Genomic DNA, 17,165 nt, shown 5'->3' with positions numbered 1-17,165 from the left:
TGGGGCATTAAGGAAGTATGTGTTCCTCAGAACACAAGAAACTCAGAGCTGCTGAAAACCAAGTCATCTGAAAACTGAGTAATCCTGAGAGCACTTCAGTCATTGCTCAAGCTTGAAAGTCTCAGTGAGGCATTACAGAGGATAAGTTTGGATAAATTCCATGCTCTGTGTGCAGAGGGCTACATGCATCTGGGATGAGAGGAGGATCCTTGGTTTTAATATTCTGGTGTTGATGACAACTTCTGTTAAGTTTTGGGCTGGGATATTAATCCTTCTGGCATTTGGGGTTTTTTTGAATCCAGTGGAAGATTCTTGTCCATCACAGGAGGGTGGAATGAGATGAGCATTAAGGATCCTGTCAACCCCAGCGTTCCCATGATTCTGTGAACAGTAACTCAGCAGTTAATTTGGTATTCTAAGATATGATCCTTAACTGAAATGTTTACAAGCTCTGAATACTGCTCGTGGATAATCAGACACTTGGACAGCAGTAGCTGTTCCTGCCCTGAGGTGTGAGGATGAAATGAAGTGTAGATAATAGTGGGTTTCAGGTGCAGTGAGTTACAGGTGCCCGAGGAAGCTCTCTTTTTGAGCACTGTCAATAAAAGCAACAGCTAGGAAGTCGAGAGCTGTGCTTACAGCAGGAACCGGGGCTGTTCCTACCCCTCCCCAGGGGCTGGTGTGGTGAAGATGCTATGCCCTCACCTCTCGTCTCGCTCGCAGTACAACCGTTGTGAAATGAAACTCACCGACTTCTATACAAAGACCTCACTGCCAGGATAAATGTATTTATTTTAAATGAGTGGAAGTTTCATCACTTCTGGAGTATTCTTACACGCGGTTCGTTTTGATCGTCGCCTATGTGCTCTGGGCTGGGGACGGGCCGCTCTGACCTATCAGGCAGCGGGGACGCGCTCGGGGCGTGTGCGGGCGAAGTCCCGCCCTGCTGTCGTCACGCGCGGGGCCCCGCCCTCGCGGGCGGTGGAGAGCGGCGCTGCCCAATCAAGCGTTGCTGGGCCGTGCGCGTGCGGTGCTGGGGGCGGGGCTGGCGGTGTCGGGATGGCGGCGGCGATGGCGACGCAGGGGGAGCGGGCGGTGCTGGTGAGTCGGGCGGGCGCTCGGCGGGGCCGGGGCGAGCGACAGGGGCTTCTCCCTGCGCATGACAGCGCTGCTAGGCCGCCGTAGATTCGTTCTGTCTGGCCGGGCTCGGGCGGGGAGCCGCGGGATGGCGGCAAGGCCGTCACCTGCGCCTGGGTCCGGGCCGAGCCCTGTGCAGGGGCTGCTCGGGCCCAGCCCTCGTGCAGCTGCCTTAACTGGAGGCGCTGCCGAAGTTCCGGCATGCTGTCGGGTCAGGCTTTCGGGCCGGTGCCCGAGCGCCGTCGCCGTGTGGCTTGGAGGCCGCGGCCTCCCCCCGCCTCGCCCAGCAGCGGCGCCCATGCTTCTCTGCCACCGACGCTGCTCCTCCGACGGGCCGGGTGGGGTTGGGTGGGGTGGCAGGGCCGGGGTCGCCCTGCTCCCGGCACACCGTGAATGTGCCCTTTGACCTTGGTGTCCCGCTGAAGCGCCCCTCGCATGGTGGGTGCCCGAACCGCCCTAGTGAACTGGTAGCCGCGGGGGCGGCGCAGAGCAGGCGTCACTGCGGCCTCCCCGGAACAGGATCTCCGAGGAGCAATGACATCTTCGGTATGGAGATCGGGTTTAGAGATACGTCGGTCTGGATGGAAATCTACATGGGAAAACGGGTTTTTCTAATGTCATATGGTTTAGAAGCGTATGACCAGCATTCCCCAAAAACACAGCTGTGCAGCACACAGATGTGCACCAACTTGGCTTACTCCAAAAGCCAATGGGCAGGGGAAAGGCAATTTCTTGCTGTGACTAAAGGGAAGAAACATACCAATGGGCATTTTGAGTAGAAACACCTGCATAATAGTGGTGGGTGTTGGAGGTGCTAAACGTATCTGCTGCACCCATGGGATCATTGTTCCTTTGGGAACCTGGAGGACGCCAAACATTACAGAGTGAGAGTTGCACATCCATCTTCTCTCTGGTGATTAGTGACAGGATCTGAGGGAACAGCATGGAGCTCTGTCAGGGGAGGTTTAGGCTGGATATTTGGAAAAGTTTCTTCATCCAGAGGGTGGTCAGACACTGGAAGAGGCTCCCCAGGGCAGTGGTCATAGCACCCTGACTGACGGATTTCAGGGAGAGTTTTGACAACACTTTCAGGCACGTGGTGGAATTCTTGGGCTGTCCTGTGTAGAGCCCACACACGGACTTCATGATCCTTGTGGCTGCCTTCCAGTTAAGAATATTCTATGATCAGTATAATTCCCAGAAACCCAAAAGAGGATTAAAGCATCAAAGTCGATGGTCCTGCACTCAAACTGCTTTGAAGGATAACAGAGAATGCTGCCTGGCTTTGTTGTGTGTGCCTGCCTTGGATAAATGTTTGCTGAAACAAACCTGATTTTGTCCCACTGGTTGTTGGGATAACTTGCATAACGTGATGACACCTCAGTGGGGGGTTGTGTTCCTCATGGTGAACTGGAACCATCTAGCAGAGAAACTGCAAGCTTAAAAATCTGAGTTGACCATAGCTTGCCTGTTTTTCTGTGGACAAGCTGCTCAGAACTCTCCCCATGGAAAATTTCTCTTTTCTTACAGGATGACAAGTGGCAATCTTTTCTTTATCCCATGCTTGCTTCTGTTCCCCACTTCTTTGATGACCTGCATGGGGACTCATGGTTTAACAGGAACACTAGATGTGCTTTGAGGGTCTGCTTTATACAGGCTTCTCTGTGGCAGCAGCCAATGGAGGCTCAAGGCAGTGAGTCATCAGATCTGAACTTGTTCATTACTGAATTTGCCCCAATGATTGGGAGTCCACAGCCTGTGTTCCCCTCCTCCCCCCCCCCCCCCCCCCCCCCCCCCCCGCTCCTTTTCATTTTAACTGTTTTGGTTTTAGACTGTTATTGCTTGGGAAATGCTGGGGATGTGGGTGGGGATGCTCATTTTAGTTTATATCTTTGTTTCTTACCACTTAACTAGCAACAAATTTGTCTGCAAATTGATTCAGTTTTGTCTGTACCAGGAGTTGGTAATGGATCTCTCTAGCTTTACCTTGGCCTATTATCTTATTTCCTTCTGAGGAAGGGGCAGTGAGGGAGGCTGGGTAGTGTCTGGCAGCCAGGTGAGTCCATCTCAAAAGCATAAAAAGATGCCGCAGTTTTTGACACAGTAGTATTTTTACTTTGCTCTGAAAGTTGCATTCAATTCTAGGTTTTTTGGTACAGTGATTTGTGTACCAAATTGCTTTTTAAACAAAGGGCAAAAATGAGGACACTTCATTGGACTGGGATGGAGAAGTGGAGATGTGGAGACTGAGGTTTTTCAACAAATCAGGAAGAAAACTTTTGTTCTCCTTTATTTAAACAGCGCAGAACAGTACACTTAAAACTTAAATAATTTTGGCATATGTCTGAGAGATTTGCTTGCAGTGTTTGGTGTCTAATGATTCCACTTCTATTTTTCCATTACATAGGAAGAAGAATTTAAATGGCTTTTACAAGAAGAGGTCCATGCTGTTTTGAGACAGCTGCAGGATATTTTGAAGGTGAGGTTAATTTTGTCTGAGTTTTGTTTGACCTTCTGTCTAAGGAATGGTGATAGGTTTCTGATGCAGGAATAAGTTCTTGGTAGAGGCTGCACAGAAAGGTCATTCATGCATGTTCAGTTCTTTCCCTGGTGCTTGCTTGCCCTCTGCTCTTGAGGACTCACAGTAAATCTGATACCCCCAAGATTTCTCTGTTCTTTATCCTCTGCTGAGAGCTGCTTTGAAAAGATACATGGAGCCAGCCAGACTATCTGCCAGGCATTTGACTGAGATACAAATATTTTCTGGAATAGAGAATCTGAATCTGCTGTAACTCTGATGTGTGCTGGTGGAAGCAAGCAACGTGGCCTTTAGGTGACATCTGCTACTTGTGCAGTAATTACTGGTATGCGCTCTCCTTGTTCAAAATCATCCTTTCCTCAACCTGCCCACTCCTCTGCTGGTACCTGCCCCTTTCAGAGGCCTGATGTGTTCAGCTGTAGCAGATGGGCAGCCCTTTTCTCACCTTTCTCCAGCCTGAGCATGTGCTGTGGGGCTGACTCTTTCCAAGCAGCCAGTGGGGAACTGGCCAAAGGGACCGCTGTGCATGGTGAGTGCACTGTGAGTGCACACATAACAGTGTGTCTGCTGGATCAGTGTTCAAGAGGCCCAGCCCCTTAACACTCTCAGGCTTTTAGAGGTTATGGAGTGATGGAAGAGCAGGGCCAAAACTGTGGAGGTGAGGGGCAAGTGCCAGAGCAGGTGCGAGTGCCATAGTGCTGACTCAAAACCCCAGGACTGGAGTCAATGGCAGGTGACAATAGACTGCAGTACCTTTATATATAGTACCTGTTTTGAAGAATTTATTATAGTTTTGAGGGTGAAGTGTGTAAAGGGCAGTCACCAGCCAGTATAAGCAGATGAAGGGCTGGGGAGGGCTGGTGTTCTCTCTACACCTCCTTCATGTGTAAAGACCAGCTGTGATAAGGGGCAGCACTATGGTGCCTGAGGGTATGCAGAGCTGAGCTGTCAGGTGCTGCTCCTTCTGTGGGCAACTTGGGGATCCTGCTGGCACTGCCCAGATCCAGGGTGTGGGATTTGAAAATGCCTTTTGCCATGGGTTGTGTGCGCTGAGCCTCCTTCTGGGCTTCATCAGTCCTGCAGTACGAGGAAATCCAAGTGCTCTGCTTGGTGAGCTTCAGGAGGCTGGCAGAGTTGACTGCTACATATTTAGCCACTTGATGGTGTCCACATTATCTTTGTTCCTGGCTCATGGTGTGCTGGACCCAGGCAGATGCTCCAGCATTCACTGTGTCCTCTCTTGGGCAGGAGGCTTCCCACCGCTTTGCCTTACCCACCACTGGCTCAGGAGGAGCTGTCAAGCAAGAGAACTTTGTACTAAGCACATCAGGGTAAGTGGTGATGGTCAGCAGGTCACTTCCCTCTGCAGCAAATGGTGCAGCTCCTGGAGGATCTCTGATGTAGGGCTTTGCAGAAGGCCTGGGTTTTCTTTAATAGGAGATTTTGCCTTAAGGAAAACAAACTTCATGGCAGGTGAAGGTAACAGTCTGTAGCTGTGCTCCAGAGCTGCCTGAGCCAGCCTTGTGCCATTTTGTGCTGACACCTATAATGTAGTCACTGATTCCTGACCACATGCCTGTGTGTTGCCTCAGTGCTGTGGGCAGTTTGCCAAAGGGCATTTTTGTGATTATGACACAGGGAGTTGCAGTTACAAGACCTGAATTCTGCTCTTGGCTCAGTTTCTGACCCTGACTGTGGAGAAATCTTAACCTTTCTCCTAATCTCCGTAAAATAGCAATAGTAAATCTCCTTCACACAAAGCAAACTGAGGCTTGTGCAGAAGGTGCTATTGGTGTGCAGTTCTTCTGAAATTGATATCCATTTTTTGATCCTCAGTGGTCTCAGTATTGGTGGAGTTCACAGGCTTTTCACAAAGCAGTTAACCTTAGTCATTAGGACTGTCACATCATTGCAAGGAATCATGCAGTAATTCTGTACTAAGTTTGAACATTGTCTTCTTCAGATCTTAGTTAACTTAGTTTTCATTTGTTGTTGTAAGGTGGATCTTGTAGTGTTGATCAAAAGAGTCTCTTATATAGTAAAATGTAAGGTAGGGCCCAACTAGATGCTTCAGTCTTCTCCTCAGACTGTTATACATGTGCGTCATCTTGCAGGACCTTTTAAAGAGTTTAGGGTGTGGGGTTTTTATTTTTTGAAGGTTGTGGGGTTTTACTTATTTGAGGTCTTTTCTCTTGGAATGGGGTGTGGGTTGTAGCTTTGAACTCCTATAGGAATCATCTAACTCTTCAATGTCAGTAATTAATTTATTGTCTTGTGCTTGTGCCTGCTGGAGCTGTTTGTAACAGCAGCCAATTTGTTGACAGGTGATAAATGGAATAAGAATGGGATCAGACATGAAGGTAATGTTTTAGGCAGAGCAGTTAGGGTGAGGTGGCCCATAAAGAATATGACTGGCGTTCACCACAGGCCAAGAACTGGGGACTTGAAAGTGTGTGTGTGGTTGTTCAGCTACTGGGCAGGAGCAGTGTACAGACCCTGGGCAGGAGGAGCTGTGCTGGCTACATAGGACGAGGAGGGGAGGTTTTAGGCTGGCAATTGATAGGTGCCTCTTGTGACATGTGTTGCCTAGCTGTTTCCTCTCATTCCAGCACAGACCAGGTGAAAGGTGTGATGACGCTGCAGGGAGATGCACTGTGTCAAGCTGTGAGTACTTGCAATGCTTCTTGCTTTGTATGGCAGTGGGTGGGTGTCACCCTTATCAGCCTTTGATCACCTCAGGGAGGGAGGTCACCCTGGTTTTGTGTTACCAGTGATCAGTGTTCTTTGTCAGTTCTCCCTAATTGATATCCCCTTCTACCACCACCACGTGGTGCTGAGTGCTGTAGTCAACTTCCACTGGGATTCCTTGCCTTCACCACCTTTGTTGTGTAATAACAAGTTGGCCTGGGGACCTTCTGGGCTGAGGTCATGTGTCCTGCTAGGATCCTGATTCACTCAGTGCATTTCAACCTATTCTTTGTATTAATATCATCCTGTGGAAGCACTGAGGTTCTGGCTGTGCCAGGATTGCAGAAGGCAGTTTGCTAGGATGGTCTGGAAGAAAGGAATGTGACTGCCAGCCCTCATCTTTTGCATACAGGCATTTCTTGCTCTCATGTGTTTGTTTCTTTTTTCAAGGATGTTAATCTGAAAATGCCCAGAAACAATCAGCTCCTGCATTTTGCATTCCGGGAAGACAAGCAGTGGAAATTGCAGCAGGTACCTGTTGGCTCTAGTTGCCCACCCATCCACAGCCTCAGTGCTCTCTGAGCAGTAACTTTAGTCTTTTGAGATTGTTATGTCCATTCCACATGAGCTACAGTGGTAAAAGCTAAAGGAGAAAGCAGGTGTAATTAAATCAGTTAAATTGAGTTGGGGTGCCTGGGTGGGCTCATTCCCTACACACCAGTTGATCTGAAGGCTGTCTGCATAGCAGTCATGATCCTGTAAAGGAGTGCCTGAGGTGCCTGTGCAGGACTGTCCCATGTTACCACAAGCTAGAAGGGCAAAGAGCAGCTTCAGGGGCTTGGAGTAGCATGTTCTCATTCTCTTACAGATGCATTTGTTTACACTGAGAACAAATTATTGTGTTCAGCAGCATGTCTGAGTTCCCTCAGGTAAGGAGTTAAAATAATGCAGCTGTCCAGAACCAGAATCTCTTTCCCATCATTTTCTGGGACATACCTGATTTCAGGACCTGACCTAGTATCTGAAGACATGGTTTGCCTCAATTTGTCACAGCTGAGTAGGTTGGAGGAAGATGGATTCAAGGTATTTCCTCGTGCCATAGCTCAGGTTTTTCTACGCGATGAGTGCATTTGGCATTGAGTGCAGTTCCCAACATCTGCTTTAGCAGTGAAAGCTCTATCTATCAAATTTGTAGAAATCTAGAAAATTGCGTACTTGGGATGTTAATACCAGACTTGACTGTGGTTGTTTATGCCTTGCAACAAAGCAAGAAAGTTTTTGTGACAACACTCAGCAGTGCCTCCTCTTTTGTGGCTGTTTTGTTCTGCGGCCTGGTTGGAAGACTTCTATCAGCTTTTATGGAAGACAACTTCCTTTATTTACTTGCATTTTGTGTTCTAACGTTGTCCAGATATGAGTGTGAGTGCCTAAAGGACTGAGTGCAGAAGCATTTAAAGTGGTTATATGGTGATCTTTGGCCTGTCTGAATTAAAAATTAGCATCTCAAAGGAGTGTCTTCCCTTACTGAGTGGTGATAGTTGGAGTTTTATTTCTCTGTACAAAGTGAAGTCATGGGTAAGAAGTTGTAGTGCAGGCACATTTTTGAGGAGCACAAGTGCAGGCACATAAATTTTGAGGAAGTTGATTAGAAAAGAAAGCAGAGTCAAGGGGGAATATGAATGGAGCATCATAACAGCAGGGTTGGCATTGTTTGGTTGGGTAGTGCTGCCAGGAGCAGTTTGGCTTGCTCAGAAGCCTCTAGGAGATTTCAAGGCTGGAGATACTGATATTTGGAGATGTCCAAGTAGCTGCAGTCTCTCTGCAGTCTGACAGTGGACTTACCATTTTCACTCTTCTCTCTGTGGCCTCCAGTGCAAGAGCTTTCTTAGAGCAGGGCTGTTCTGTATTCTCTGAGCTCTGCATTAGAAGGAACCAGAGTCAGGTCTATGCCAGGGAGGCTTCTACAAGGATGTAGAGCTGGGAGCTGTGACTGCTGGAGGGCATTGTAAATATATCAAACTACAAATACCCCAAGCTGTGTAGCCTGTCTCCCAGCAGACACTTCTTGTACAAGCTTCTCTGCTTAGCTGTTCCATTTGCACCCTCTAATTTACTCCTTGGGTTTGTTTTTCCATTTTCATGCTGCTGCCTAAAATTGAACGCAGTCAGCTTCTCCCAGGGCCATTGTCTTCCTCTGGTTTGTCCTTGCTCTCATGAAAGCAAGGATACACCTGTCAACCTTGCTTTTGTGACTGTGTTCCTCTTGCTTGAGAGGAACTTGAGCCAGCTGTGTCCTGAGTCTGGTCCGGTCCCACACAATGGCACAGCTTCTTGATGCTGGAGATGACTCTCAATCCCAACAATTTCACTTTAAAGTACTCTTTGATACTGATATTGACAGAGACACTGTATTAGAAATCAGTGCTTGTTGTTCATTGATGTCATTTGTTTTAGCTCTGATAGGATGAAATCATTGTTCATGGTGCTGGAACTGACTGCTGTATGCCATTACCAGTGAGAATTCCTACCAAGCAGTCATAGTCAGAGCACTCCCAGGATGAGAATGCCTGATGTCACTTCAGGACAGGAGCAATATTTGTACTGACAATCCAGGTTGTAGCTGTCAGACTGTTCTGTATCTCCAGTCCATGAGTGGAGAACCCAGTAATGCTTCTGGGAACCAGTGGTAGGTTTGTGTTAGACAGTATCTGACATTTAGACATGGCATTACATTTGAGAAGACACCATTCTTAAGGTCAGTGAGATAACTGGGGAAACCTTTACTTCTGAGTACATGTTCTTACAGGGTGTTTCTTTCATAGGACTGTATTTGTACCTTTGCAGATCCAGGACGCTAGAAACCATGTGAACCAAGCCATTTATCTGCTTATGAACAGAGATGCGAACTACCAGTTCAAAACAGGCTTGGAGGTGCTCAAGGTGAGGAGAAAGCTCCTGATGCTTGGGTAGGAACATGCATTTTTCTTCCCTCCATTTGTTGTTTTAAACACAGTTAATGCAGATTACTGTCTGAGTCTCTTAGTGGAAACAGACTTAATAGTTGTACCCATGCATACCCATGTCAAGAAGTGTCCACGTGACCTCATATTTTATATGCATCTGTACTAGTTTAGCATTAGTAACAGGGCTGTACATCCTGGTGAACAGTAATCTGAGCAGTCAGTGCACCGTTACATACCAGTGATAATGTAGGAGGATATTCCTTGATCTTCTGTGGATGATGTTGTTACATAACTTACTCTCTGTTGATCAGTGCTGCAGGCAAGAGCAGCAGTGAGGCAGCCATCAGTAAACAGAAGATGACAGTACTTGTGATTTACTGAAAATCTCAAAGTGACTTCTCTCTTGCCAGTAGTATTTTCTGGGGTCTAATACAGAGCAGCTGCTGCATGGCAGTGAAGCCCAACCTTCTGCTTGAAAATGCTCTCTGAAGGCAACAGAATTTTGGCTTGCTTATTAGAATTCATCACATCATCAAACATGAGAAAACTCAAGTGGAAGTGAGGGGAGATATTAGTCATTATACAAAATGCCTTCATCTTAGCAGTCATGAGGTCTGTAACAGACATGTTGCTTCCCCTTTTTTTCTGGAAGAGGAAGTCTGCCTGAAGAGCCTTTGAACTGTGGTTTCTGGCAGGATTGGCCTCACAATGAGCTGGTTCTTTTTATTTACTGCCTCACTCATAGCTGGTTATGAGCAGAGGGAGCCCATGCAGCAGTTGGACCTGTGATGTGGGAGTGGGGACACCGAGAATACAGCTTGTTTTTACCTTAATGCGTGTTCTTCTGAAGAGCTGATGATGAGTTTGTTGATGCCTTTGTAGCATCAGTAATTGATCTCATGTTGGCTTGGTATTCTTGTCATGAATAGCTGTTCCCTCAGCATTCGCTGGTATTGAACACTCCTGACCTGTCTCATAAGTCTCTGATGGTGGTGAAAGTTAAACTGCATTTATGTGGGAGCCAGCCCTTCCCAATAAGTTCCCGAATTCCTGGAAGGATGGGGGGTAGTGGCAGTTGTTGTTTTAAGACTTGCAGAAGGCTGTAGGGTTCTGCAGCACTCTGCCCAGAGCTGTCCAGGAATCACACTCAGCAGTGGTTCTGTACATTACCTTGTAGCTTATGGATGCTGTGATGTTGCAGCTCTCCAGAGCCCGAAATCGACTGACCACTCCTGCCACTCTGACACTACCAGAAATTGCCTCCAGTGGTCTCACAGTAAGTATGTGATGGTCTAGATCTCTATACAGGTCTGGCAGCATTGCAGCAGTTTGGATACTGGGCTGCATCTTGGTGGAAGTGGGTTTCTGAAGTGTCTCCTGAGGCAGAACTGAAGCAAGTGCAAATCCTGATTGGTTTTAACTGTTCTTTATCTTCCTGTGGGAATGCAGATGACTTGGGCATGAGGACTCTGGTTCTCTTGAGAATAAGTTCTGTTCTCTGCCCGAGAGTCTTGCCCAGGGATGATTTGCCCTTGTGAACGCTGCTCCATCCTCTCTTGTCACTCATGCATATATCATTTGATCAAGAGCAGTGAGAGCAACAGTCATTTTCTGCAGCTGCTCAGTCTTTGTTTCTCTCCTAATGTTTTTCTTTTGACACGGGGTAATTGTAGTGTGGCTTGGGAAAAGGGAATGATTTCCCAGCATTAGAATTATGATCTTTTCACTGACAAACTAATTTTCTTGCCAGAAAATGTTCACTCCTGTGCTGCCTCCAGACATCCTTGTGAATTTCTATATTAATCTGAACAAGCTGTGCCTCACTGTCTACCAGCTCCATGTGATGCAGCCCAGCACAACCAAGGTGATGCCTGCTATCTCATGAGCTTTGTTTAGTTTCCTCTCCTGACGTTCCACTGTGAGGAGGAGATCACACTGCTACCTGGTGCAATGTTATATTCATAAGATAATGCAGAAATAAGTTCAGCTGGTACTAAGTGTGTTTAGGTCTGCTGCACACAGAACACTGGTTCTAAATCTACTTTGGGGCATGGCTGCTTAGTCCAGAAGAACATACCAGTGCTCTGGAGTAAGGCATTTTTTAGCAAATACTTCAAATACAGTTTGATAATTTTGTGGCATAGTTATATTAATCCAGTTTACATCTGAGTAGCACCTTGGATTTCCTCATGGAATTTCGATAGATAGTTTTCTGCTTCACCTGTTGCATGGGTCAACTTGATGTCCTGTAAAAACAGCCTTAAACTCTTAAGCTTTATGAAATGCAGTCCTTCCATAAGGAAGATTTTCCTAAAAATCTAGATTTTGTTTCTCTTCTGGATCTTCTAATCTTATTTCTGTAGTGATAACATTTGGAGCTACATTGAACTCAGCCAATGAAGGAATGAACTCCTTTCATGAAGGAGCAGGAAGGGTTCTAACTAAAGGGATTTCATATTGTTGGAGGGTCCAGGCTAATAGAGCATGGGTGTTTCTTGATGTCAGGCTACTGAAAGTGTGAGCGTTAATTGTCTTTCTTCTAAGTGGTTCGTTTACTACATTAAAATCCTAATCACCTTTTCCTTCTCTAGAACTTCAAGCCTGCTGGAGGGTCTGTTTTGCACAATCCTGGGGCCATGTTGTAAGTACAGTCACTACAAGGGTAGTGTACCTGGATAACAGGTGTTGGTATGTCTTGAGGGTGAAATCCGAACACCTACATGCAGTTTCTCTTATAGCATCTCTGAAGTGGAAAACCTCGATTGAGTCACGTGCTGTAACTGTGAATGCTCTTTTGTGTCTTTGGAATGACTTGGTCCTAAAGGCCAGAATATGTGAATTTCCAGGATTCAGCCCATCTAGACAGTACCACTAGTTTATCTAGAGATGAGAGTTTACAACAAAAATGAGTGTTTGGTTATTGGCATTGCTATCTGCATTCCCTGCCTCTGTCCTTGTCTGGAATGAAGGGAAGTTCCTAACTTCACCCTTTAGCTTAACTGTAAATCTGGTCAGAGGTGGACTTGAGTGTTTGCATTCTGTAACTTTGCCAGGTGCTGATCATCATAATCTCTCCGATGGGAATGTAGGACAGTTGTGTTCTGTGCTGTTGTGTGTGAAGCTGTGCTCTTTTCCTCCCTCTCCAGTGAGTTTGGCAGCCAGCGATATGAAGTCAGCCATGTCCATAAAGTGGAATGTGTTGTCCCATGGTTAAATGATGCCCTTGTCTTCTTCACAGTTTCACTGCAGCTTTGCCAGCAGCTGAAGGATAAGGTAATGGCCTTGAAAAAGGGCCTTTGTTTTTAACTCTGGGTTTTGAGAGGACCTCAGATCTGATGTGATGTTGTTCTGTTCAGCTTGCTGAAAATAAGGGATGAGTGAGTGTTCTGGAGCCAGGGAGCTGGCTGGTGCTACCTAGCAAGCAGCCATAGGATAAGTATAGTGGTGTAGCAGATGTCTGCTGACCTGGTGACTAGATGGAAAGGAGCAAGCAGACACTTCTGTGTTCTCAGTCATGAGGTGGATGAGACAAAACAGGCAACCTAGATTTCAGTAGATCAGTGCTCAGTTCCAGCTCTGCAACTGTCACCTTGAGCAAGTAACTTTGTGCTCCCTGAGTGACAGCAGCAGCAAACCTGCTTTTCAGTAGTGCGATGCTGAAGTGTGTAATGCCGTGAAGCCAAGCCCTCCCTCACACATTATGTGCTCCTTTTTTTGTGGTCCAAGGGGTATAGGAACTTACTTGCTTTTGTTCTTGCTTTCCAGATCTCCGTTTTCTCCAGTTACTGGAATTACAGGCCATATTAATTCTCTGTGGAATGGTCTAAGCCTTTACAGTACTTCGAGTGTCTCTCTCTGTTCTCTCATGCCAGCTGAGTCCAGGTCAGCCTGAGGAGTGCTGGGGTTCACTGCCGTATGCCCTGCACTGGGCAGGGTCAGTGTATCCAGAGACACAGCTTTAATAGCCTTGTCTGGGATTGCTGCATAAGCAGGGCACCAAGTAGTGCTGTGTGATTGCCAGGAGCTTCCATCGGTCCCTCTTGTGCATTGTGTGGCTGGCACTTCCCAAACCCCTGATAAGTTACACAGGTCTGTTAAAAGGGATAGGTGCTCTGGACCACCCTCACTAACTAGATCTGTGCATTGTGTTGTAACTAACTCCTTGACTGTGAGGTGGCTGGAAAGAGGGGAAAACAGACTAACTTAACACACCTCTTAAAAGGTAGGGCATGTGGCTCCCTGTAATGAAATATGTTTGTCTTATCTGGTCCAGCTGTGCTTATAACTAACCCTTCCCCTGCCTGTTCTGCCCATCCCTATGTTACTGATTCCCCTTTGGGGATGCTCTTACTTGCTGCTGTTTGAATTCTCTCCCCCCCTCATCCAGCATCAATGTGATAATTAATTTTTTCCCTAAGCCCTAGTTGGGCCAATTGGTCTTTTCCAGGTTTAGTATCTTGTTTTCACTACCAGCCTTTGGAGTTGCCCTGGTGCAGTCTTTCATCTTGTCATTAAATGCAAAGTGAGTACCTTGTGCAGTCTTTCATCTTGTCATTAAATGCAAAGTGAGTACCATGTTGCTACTATGATTTGCTTCATATGGATGCTACAATGTGTAACTCATACCTTTAGCCATTGCTAACTGTGAAATAAAGATCCTCATACCTGCAGTGCCCATATGGGCTGTGAAAGAATGAGTATCTTGAGATTCAGTTCTCTCTCACAAGTGAGTGGCTGTTCTTGGTTATGCATGCTGGGTTGTATTTTGTTTTACTGGGGAGGTTAGTAGTGGAGGCACTATTACCTGGGCAGCACTTCAAAGGCTGAGTCTGCTTGCATAGCCTCAGCCCAGTGCTGTCTGATACTTGAAATACTACCTGAAGTAGTTTTCCAAACATGTCTTGACAGTCATGTTTGGAAGAGGCTGTAGGTATTCACACTGGGGTGGGTTGGCTCATAGAGTCATTCAGAACATTCTGGCAGAGTGGGAAGTCTCCAGATCCCTGTTCAGGATTTTCTCAGGAAGCTGCCACCTACCCACATGGCTCTGTTGCCCTTGGAAGTCTTTTGCAACCTTCTCATACACCTTTTTGTGAACAGGTGTGTGTAAATGTTCCCAAATTTCACTTGGTTCTGAATAGCCTGGAGGAACAGTGAAAGGGACAGCTGCTCTGACAGGAAGGATGATAAAGAGCATGGGCAGCTGGATTCCTCTCCCACATCTGCTACTCAAGAGCTAGCAGGGGCAGAGGCAATGTGATGAAAGAAGTAAAAATTCTCAGGGATGAGATCCCAATCAGTGGCAAAGTTGGGGCTCAGGATACCTGGTTTTGCTAATGAGGGTTCGGTAAAAGAATGGCCGGGAGAGTTGCTCCAAATATGTAGCTGGTGGGGTTAACAAAAAGCCCCAGACAAAGCCTTAGGAGTAGCAGGCAGACTATCATGGATGCCAAGCATACTGCAGGCCAATACAGCCAACCTGCTGTATTACAGCGCCCTGATGAGGTCTTCAGGGGTGAGAGAAGTGGATGAGAATCTTGTTGATGATCAGAAGGCTGTATTTATTGATATATGATATATAATACATTATAACTATACTAAAAAGAATAAGGAGAGAAGTTGCAGAGGCTGCTAAGCTAAGAAAAGGAAAAGAGCAGTAGCTGAGCAGAGCAGTGCCAGAGAAGGAAAAGCCCTGGGGGCCCTGGCCCATGATGGACCAGGAACCCCAAAACTGGCCCACAAAGGGGGGGCCAGGACCGGTAGGAGAAACCACAACCCCCAGAAACATCAGGAGGCCAAGTGATGGCCCTGGCCCAAACCCACGAAACAGGCTCTGCATTCCCACAGGCCTGCACTCTGCTGCCAGTACAATGGCAGCACGGGTAGTGAGATGCTTCCTTTCCCCAAAACCACTGAGGCATGCCAGCAGCAGGGAAATAGAAGCCTTCCCCAGAAATCCCATCTGGGGTCTGGAGGTGTTTGTTTCCCACAGCAAATCAGCTATGGTCTCCTCCATCTGTGCCCTCTTCCCCTGCAATGCAAACGCATCAGGTGTATCTTCCATCCGCCCCATGGCACCATCCCCACTAGGCTGGGGACCAAAGGCAGAACTCTTGGGATGCCCCTGCCCCCTGCCACTAGGGCGCAAGATGGCAGCCTCCATGGGACAATCCCCGAGAAACCACCCCCCAACCCGCCGAGAATGCTGATCTTGAGCGCAGGCAGACACACTGCCCCCACAGTCAGCTGGTGGGCACCCCCCGCTCCAGGAAGGGGAGGCCAGCCACCGGGGCTGCTGCAGGGCCAGCCAGTCCGGGATGGTCCAAGCTCGAACAAGCCGCCGGTTCCAGGGCAGTCTCTGACGCCGACACGGAGGACAGAGTCTCCGACAACGGCAGAACTGCTGGGGCAGCCAGTGCGAGCGGCGGGGGGGCCGGAACCGGGGAGGGAATCATGCTGGATGTAGGAGCGGCCGCAGGCTGCTCTGAGGGTCCCGCAGGTTCGGCGCCGTCTTCAACACCATCCTGAACAGGGACCGTCTCGGCTTGAGGCGGCGGGAAGGCCGGTGGAAGCAGCGGGGGGGCCGAAGGGGCTGGTGCCACCCCCATCTCTGAGCGGGGCGGGGTCTGAGAGACTGGCGGTGGCAGGCCTGTCCACTCCCATCCCCCCTGCGGGGGAGAAGTGGGAGGAAGAGAGCTGTCCATCTGCGCAGGCTCCGGAGAAAGAGTAAAAAAACCTTCTTCTCGCGGCGAAGTTTCAGCCCCCCCCGCCACGAAGCAGGGGGGACTGGGAAGCCCCAACTCATCCCCCACCGGGTCTTCTCCCACTGGGGACGGTGGAAACAGGGCCTGCCCATAGCAGTTAGAAATCCATGGAGAAACAGCTGCTCTCCATTTCAAAACTGGGAAGAGCTTTTTAAATGCTGGGTAGACAGGAGGAAAAATGCACCCCTGACTGCAGACGAATTGGAAAATGGAGTCCATGCATTCCCACACAAAAACATCCAAAGCGTATAGGACATCAGTAAAGAACCCAAAAAGCTTTGCCCATCAAAAAAACTCATAGAGATCTGTTTTTAACAAAAAAAATCTGTCCTCTTCACCCCATCTCTGCCAGAGGGCAATAAGATTCTCCTCTGAAGGAGAGAACTGAACCTCTTCCTCCAAGGCATGTGTCTTCCATACAAGCAGCCACAAGCTACGAAGGGCTGATTCATCAGGAAGGGAAAAGCCAACAGTACCTTTTGGAAGAGTCCAGCTTGCTCTGGCCCGCTCCACAGTTCTGCTGCTCTTTCCGAACATCTCCTGGAGGGTTTTCAGGTTCTCTTTGTGGTCAGCCTTGGCTGTGAACTCTGTCCAAATCAGGATCTTCAGTTCTTCAGCTCCTGGCTTGAATCCACTTCTGTGGTCACTTCAAAGCAACCATCAAATGCTACACATACAGGATTTTACTCAGTGCAGCAATTTGCTCCTCTGGTCTTACCAAATTAATTTTTGCTCTGACACGAGGGGTCACCGAATATTACAGCGCCCTGATGAGGTCTTCAGGGGTGAGAGAAGTGGACGAGAATCTTGTTGATGATCAGAAGGCTGTATTTATTGATATACGATATATAATACATTATAACTGTACTACAAAGAGTAAGGAGAGAAGTTGCAGAGCCTGCTAAGCTAAGAATAGCATAGAAAAGAATGCATAACAAAGTTCTGTGTCCAGCAGAAAGCAAGGACAAACTTTGTGTGAATGGTCAGCAAATCCAGACACTCACAGAAGCCAAATCACCGCTGCACCTGTTACATTCCACACCAACCGATAACAATTGTTTACATTCTTCTTCT

General features: G+C 47.7%; 1 protein-coding gene across 1 annotated transcript; it reads left to right on the top strand.

Annotated features, from left to right (window-relative positions):
• Positions 1 to 980: 980 nt before the first annotated feature.
• Positions 981 to 13,969, top strand: ROGDI (rogdi atypical leucine zipper). Its single transcript, XM_058816017.1, has 11 exons — positions 981 to 1,101; positions 3,545 to 3,616; positions 4,925 to 5,007; positions 6,286 to 6,340; positions 6,815 to 6,895; positions 9,209 to 9,304; positions 10,505 to 10,603; positions 11,078 to 11,191; positions 11,919 to 11,968; positions 12,474 to 12,600; positions 13,093 to 13,969. Exons 1-11 carry the CDS (start codon positions 1,060 to 1,062, stop codon positions 13,132 to 13,134), a joined length of 861 nt encoding a protein of 286 aa, XP_058672000.1. The 5' UTR covers positions 981 to 1,059; the 3' UTR covers positions 13,135 to 13,969.
• Positions 13,970 to 17,165: the final 3,196 nt, after the last annotated feature.

This window comes from Ammospiza caudacuta, chromosome 17 (assembly GCF_027887145.1).
Source record: "Ammospiza caudacuta isolate bAmmCau1 chromosome 17, bAmmCau1.pri, whole genome shotgun sequence".
In the NCBI taxonomy this organism is placed as follows: Eukaryota; Metazoa; Chordata; class Aves; order Passeriformes; family Passerellidae; genus Ammospiza; species Ammospiza caudacuta.
Note: the sequence above shows the minus strand (reverse complement) of the source record. Positions and strands in the feature narration are given on the sequence as shown.